The 5,670-nt window shown below is 46.7% G+C and overlaps 1 protein-coding gene across 1 annotated transcript in view; it reads left to right on the top strand.

The window, feature by feature from the left end:
• Positions 1-363, top strand: part of LOC107718957 (indoleamine 2,3-dioxygenase 2-like) — a 17,473-nt gene extending 17,110 nt beyond the window's left edge. The window contains exon 6 of the mRNA XM_016526213.1: positions 260-363. Within this exon, the coding sequence (XP_016381699.1) occupies positions 260-363 (104 nt within the window). The remainder of the gene's footprint in view (positions 1-259) is intronic.
• The last annotated feature ends 5,307 nt before the right edge of the window (positions 364-5,670 follow it).

Genomic DNA, 5,670 nt, shown 5'->3' on the forward strand with positions numbered 1-5,670 from the left:
ATATATATATTATACTTTGTATAAGTTTAATGCTGTCACTAATCAAAGATTCATTCATTCATTCTGGTCCCCATCGAATGGTCTCTCCCGTTGCGTTTAACATGCTTATGGGTAAACTCCTGTTTACTCTAATACTGAAGTCTGATTTGTTCACGTTCGTGTAACTGCACGAATAAATGACACAACCTACCAAAAAGAGAGGAGCCAACTTCTATATAACTCGGCTCAGAGCGCCACTTGTCAAATTATTCTCCTTCAGCGACGAAGATCATCTCCTCGCTGGACTCTGAAGAAAGAAGCAGAAGCAAGAAGTTCAGCCTGCTGCTCGAAGTAGAAGAGCCCCTGGCAGCGGAAGATCGCTGAGCAAGACTTCCCTTGCGGCCATCCGGCCGATTAAAAAGGGTACATTTTCTGAGCAAATTTCTCTGCAATGTTGTTGAAAATGTCGTGCTGTGAGTGTGGCTCATGCAAGGAGCCCCTGCATGACACAGACGGGCACGGTGAGTGCGTAGCTTGCCTGGGCAGTGCCCACGCTGAAGCTGCACTCACTGGGACTGAATGCTCTCACTGCGAGAGCATGAATCTCGCCCTGCTTCGCTCACAGATAGCCTTCTTTCACGAAGGGGGACCTCCTCGGCCTGCTCTCCCATTTCCTCCCTCGAGGCTCGGAGGAAGAAACAGCGGAGCAGCGGGTTCAATTGGGCTCGAGTGAACTCATGCCGGTGCTTCACTCTCCCCGCAGCACCTCAATTCGCCTGTGTGCTTCACACGTGAGGATCAGCGCCCCTCATCGGCTGCGAGTGGCGGCCCCCTATTTGGCGCATGTTAACTCCTCCACTTCTGCTGCTCTCACCACTTGACGGCGCTGAGGAAAGAGGATATGGCAAGCTCCCCCCTCTCAAGGAGGCAGTCGCTGCGCATCTGTACCCTCAATCGGCCCTGTGGGTAAAAGCCAATGCAGCGCATCCATCTAAGCCCTGCAGGACGACCTCAGCTGTGGCTCTGTGCGATACAAAAGCCACTGAGCAGGTGATTGGCAAGGCCATGGCCAATTTGGTGGTACTGGAGCATGAAAAAGCTCGCGTCTGCTCTCTATTCCCCTGCCTAGTGGACGACAGAAGCTGTTCAAATTGGACCCACCCTTTAGTGCCCGCCCAACAAAATTACAGCTGTTATAGCGGACTGACATACTCAAAAGAGCATTTCTCCTTTGCTCATTACCACTGATGTCAGTCCCCCCCCCCCACGCAGTGAACTGTCAGTCGAGAAACTCAAACCGCTGGCCACCCAGTTCCAGGCTTGGAAAGCCATTCCGGATATGCCAAGCTGGGTTCTAAAACCCATAGAACGAGATAACTCGCTCCAGTTCGCTCACAGGCCTCCTCACTTAAGGTATTATTCAAACTTCGGTACAGGACAACGATGCTCCCGTTCTCCGATCTGAAGTGCAAACTTTGCTTGCAAAAGGAGCTGTTAAGATGGTTCCTCTAGCGAACAGTGAGTCAGGCTTTTACAGCCACTACTTCCTCATTCCCAAAAGAGATGGCGGGCTCAGGCCCATTCTTGATCTCAGGCATCTGAACTGCATGTTTATGAAACGGCTGTTCAAGATGCTGACTTTGAAATAGAACCTCATGCAGATATGCCCCGGGGACTGGTTTTTATCGGTGGATCTGAAAGACGCTTACTTTCACATCCAGATAGCCCCTCATCACAGACCGTTCTTGAGATTCACGTTTGAGGGGGTGGCTTATCAATATACCGTCTTGCCATTTAGACGCTTACTTTCACATCCAGATAGCCCCTCATCACAGACCGTTCTTGAGATTCACGTTTGAGGGGGTGGCTTATCAATATATAGTCTGGCCATTCGGACTGTCCCTGACCCCACACACTTTTCCGAAGTGTGTGGACGTGGCTCTTTCCCCTCTGAGACAGATGGGAATTATGGATTACCCCGACGATTGGCTTGTGTTAGCCAGATCAGATCAGGAACTCATTGCTCACGGGTCACTGTTACTTCGGCTAAAAATCAATTTAGCCAAGAGCTCTCTGTTTCCCTGCCAGCGAGTTGTCTTCCTGGGGACAGTTATCGATTCAGCCCAGATGCTGTGATTCCTCTGGGTCTACTGCACATGCACTGTGCAAAGGCAGACCGGCGTTTAGCTCCTGGTCAAACCTGGAGCAATGCTTGCACATCTGCTTGCACAACTGCCTCAAGGTGATGGCAGTTTTTCTAGCCCTGCAATGTAGCCCCAGGAGAATGGAGACTACATCCCCAAATGGTTCAAAATGATCTGGTCATCAGACAGGTCAGGAAAGTCAGATGCTCGGCCCTCCTGGTAGCCCCACTCTGGAGGAATCAGAAGTGGTTCCCCAAGTTGATTCAACTGATATCAGCAGCCCCTTGGCCGATACCATTGATCAGCAGCCATATCACCCTGCAGCCCAAGACTGGTTGCCCACTGAAGCTAAGCAGGGTTGAGCCTGGTCAGTACCTGGATGGGAGACCTCCTGGGAAAATTAGGTTGCTGCTGGAAGAGGTATTATTATTATTAAGGAATTATTATTGAGGACAGACCTCCTTCTTGCAAACGAGAGGCATGATTTGCCATCCCCGGCCCGAGCTGTGGAGCCTTCATGTTTGGCCACTTGATGGGAACCTTTACAACTCCACGCTAGTGTAACTAATACCATTTTGGAGGCTAGAGCCTCGTCTATCAGACGCATCTACACCCTTAAATGGTAAGTCTTTTCTGACTGGTGTGCAGTATGGAACAAAGACCCGTCCTCTTGTGACGTGTCATCCGTGTTAACCTTTCTGCAAGAGCTGCTGTATGAGGGGCGCACCCCTTCCACGCTCAAAGTATATGTGGCAGCCATCACAGTGATTCATGCACTCGTGGCTGGCCAGTCAGTCGGCAAAAACGATCTTGTTGTTAAGTTTCAGTGGGGAGCTTAGAGACTGAATCCACCTCGTTCACATACTGTGCTGACCTGGGACTTACCTATAGTCCTGCCTTTGAGCCGCTCCAGTCGCCCGACTTGTGGCACCTGTCACTCAAGACCGCCCTCCTTTTGGCATTAGTGTCGGTCAAGTGAGTAGGTGACCTGCAAGCACTGTCAAGCAGTGCTTCATGTCTTGAGTTTGGGCCTAACGACTGTAAAGTCGTCCTCAAACCAAGACACAGCTATGTGCCTAAGGTGCTATCAACCCTGTTCAGAGCACAGATCATTACTCTTCTTGCTCTTCCAAATTCAGAGGATGAGTAGGGTCCCAATCCACTCTGCCCGGTTCAGACTCTTAGAGTGTACATTTAGCGCTCTGGCCCGTTTCGACACTCAGAGCAGCTCTTTGTTTGCTTCGAAAGGCTGCTCTAAAGGGCTGCTGGTTACGAAGCAGAGACTTTCTCGCTGGATAGTTGATGCTATTGCCCTGGCTTATGCCTCAGAGGGTTTACAGTGTCCTATCGGGGTGAGGACCCACTCCACCAGAGGGATGGCCTCCTCCTGGGCGTGGACCAGCGAGATTTCTCTTGGTGATATCTATGCAGCCGCCGACTGGTTGTTGCTGTCAACCTTTACTATGTTTTACAACTAAGACGTCCCTGCCCTCCAGGCACGGATTTTGTCTGCGTAATTCACCTGATCCCCTCTGTGAGTGGAAAGGGTTCTGCTATGTAGTCCCAAGGCAGGTGGCTTGGGTCTCATAATTAGCTCATGCTTTTTAGGAGCCCTCATTACGTGCGCTCTGGGGCTGGGCTCGCAAAGCGGCTTAGTTCTTCACTTGCTTATAGCATGGCGCTATTGGATGCATTCCCCATAAGCATGTTAAACTCAGTGGGAGAGTCTGTTCGATAGGGAATGCTCCAGATAGGGGAATGCTCCAGATAAGGGAATGAGCGTTGAATAAGCTGCCGTGCTGTCAAGTCTATGGCTGTCGCTGACAGTCGAAAAATTGACGAATGGCGCTCTGAAGCAACTTATATGTCAGTTGGCTCCTCCCCTTTTGGCGGGATGAAGCGCCATTTGTTCGTGCAGTTATATGAACATGAACAAATCAGGCTTCAGTATCAGAGTAAACAGGAGTTTCCCAAAAAGCATGTTAAACGCAACACTCATTCCCTTATTTCAGGGAACCGAGGTTAAGTTAGTAACCGGAACTTTTACAATTATTATTGTATTTAATAATAATTTACTTGTTTTTATAGAGTTCAAAATAGTATTATTATATTATAAATGTATATATGTATTCATAAGTTCTGTGAAAAACTGTCACCCTAATGAAATATTCATTCATTCACTCATTCATTCATTCAAAAACCCTCATTGTTTTTATTTATTTATTTATTTTTTTAATAAAATTGCTTAAATTATAAATTTAATCTAATCTAAACAATATATTTTATATAATTTTATATTTGATATATAAAATATTCTATTTTTTAAATGTTTTTATTTTTTTATTTTAATTATTTACAATAATTTACAATCATATTATTTACAATTATATAATTACATTATTAAATATACTGTAACTGTTCCATTGAATAGCATCAGTGCAGTTAGCATTTAGCTAGTAGCCTGAACGCATGAGTAACTAGGCAAGTTTCAGTTAAAACAACTCTGCAAAGCTGACCTTCTTTAACAGGGCGAACGAGACGAGAGACGTGCAGATCCATTTGCAAGCTTTATTAGACAGAGACGTGGTCAATAACACAGGCAGGGTCGAAACACCAGCAAACAGGTATGGCACGGGCAAAACACAAGAGTAGTCCAAGGACAGACGTGATCAGACTCCGGCGAACAATATCCAACAGGGCAAGGCAAAGAGAGATAATCCAGGTACGCAACAATAGTCCAGGCAGGGGCAAACAGAGTCCGAACGGTAAAACAATAGATAATACAAGGTACAAAGGCAGGAATCAGGAAACAGATAATAACAAGACTAGACTAGACTATGAAAACACGATATGGCTCCGTATAGCAGCTATCACTAAGAGAGTGATAAACACAGAACAATACTCGGCAGTTTGAGAAGGATCTGAGTGGGTGTAATATAGTGTGTGTGTGATTGACTGCAGGTGAGTCCAATCAGTGCAATGTAACATGGGAAATGTAGTCCAGGGTGACGTGTAACAGTCTGTGTGGTGTGAAAGTCAATATAATGGAAGGGCGACCTCTGGTGGCAATCGGACGGAAGGCCACCGACTGGATTCGTGACACCTTCAGCCTGCTACAATTACCAGTGCTGCTGTGACGGCTACTGCAGGTCATGGTGTAGTTCTGTTAGCCCAACAAAGGAGGAACTACAGCTCACCTGATGACACAGCAGAGATAGCAGGCAGAAAAAAGGTCACTGTCATCATTCTAGTGTGTAACTAGAGAGGTTTCTCTAGTTTGAGGAGGAATCACAGCATTGGGTGTGTAGTTCTTTTGGGCATTCATGTACTGATTCAAGAATCAGCTTTCTTACGGGATGATGTTTCTGGTATTGGGTGATAAAGCATGTCTAGGCCAGCGATGTCCAGGACTCATGTTACAAATGATCTTGATGTGACCTACGCTTATGAAGTTCATGGTTTATGGTTCATATTGAAGTAATTTGCAGATCATTTGAAAAGCCATGTCTTAACATGTAATGTTATATTGATAAACACGAAACTAAGG

This window comes from Sinocyclocheilus rhinocerous, unplaced genomic scaffold, assembly GCF_001515625.1.
Source record: "Sinocyclocheilus rhinocerous isolate Xijiao unplaced genomic scaffold, SAMN03320098_v1.1 scaffold373, whole genome shotgun sequence".
In the NCBI taxonomy this organism is placed as follows: Eukaryota; Metazoa; Chordata; class Actinopteri; order Cypriniformes; family Cyprinidae; genus Sinocyclocheilus; species Sinocyclocheilus rhinocerous.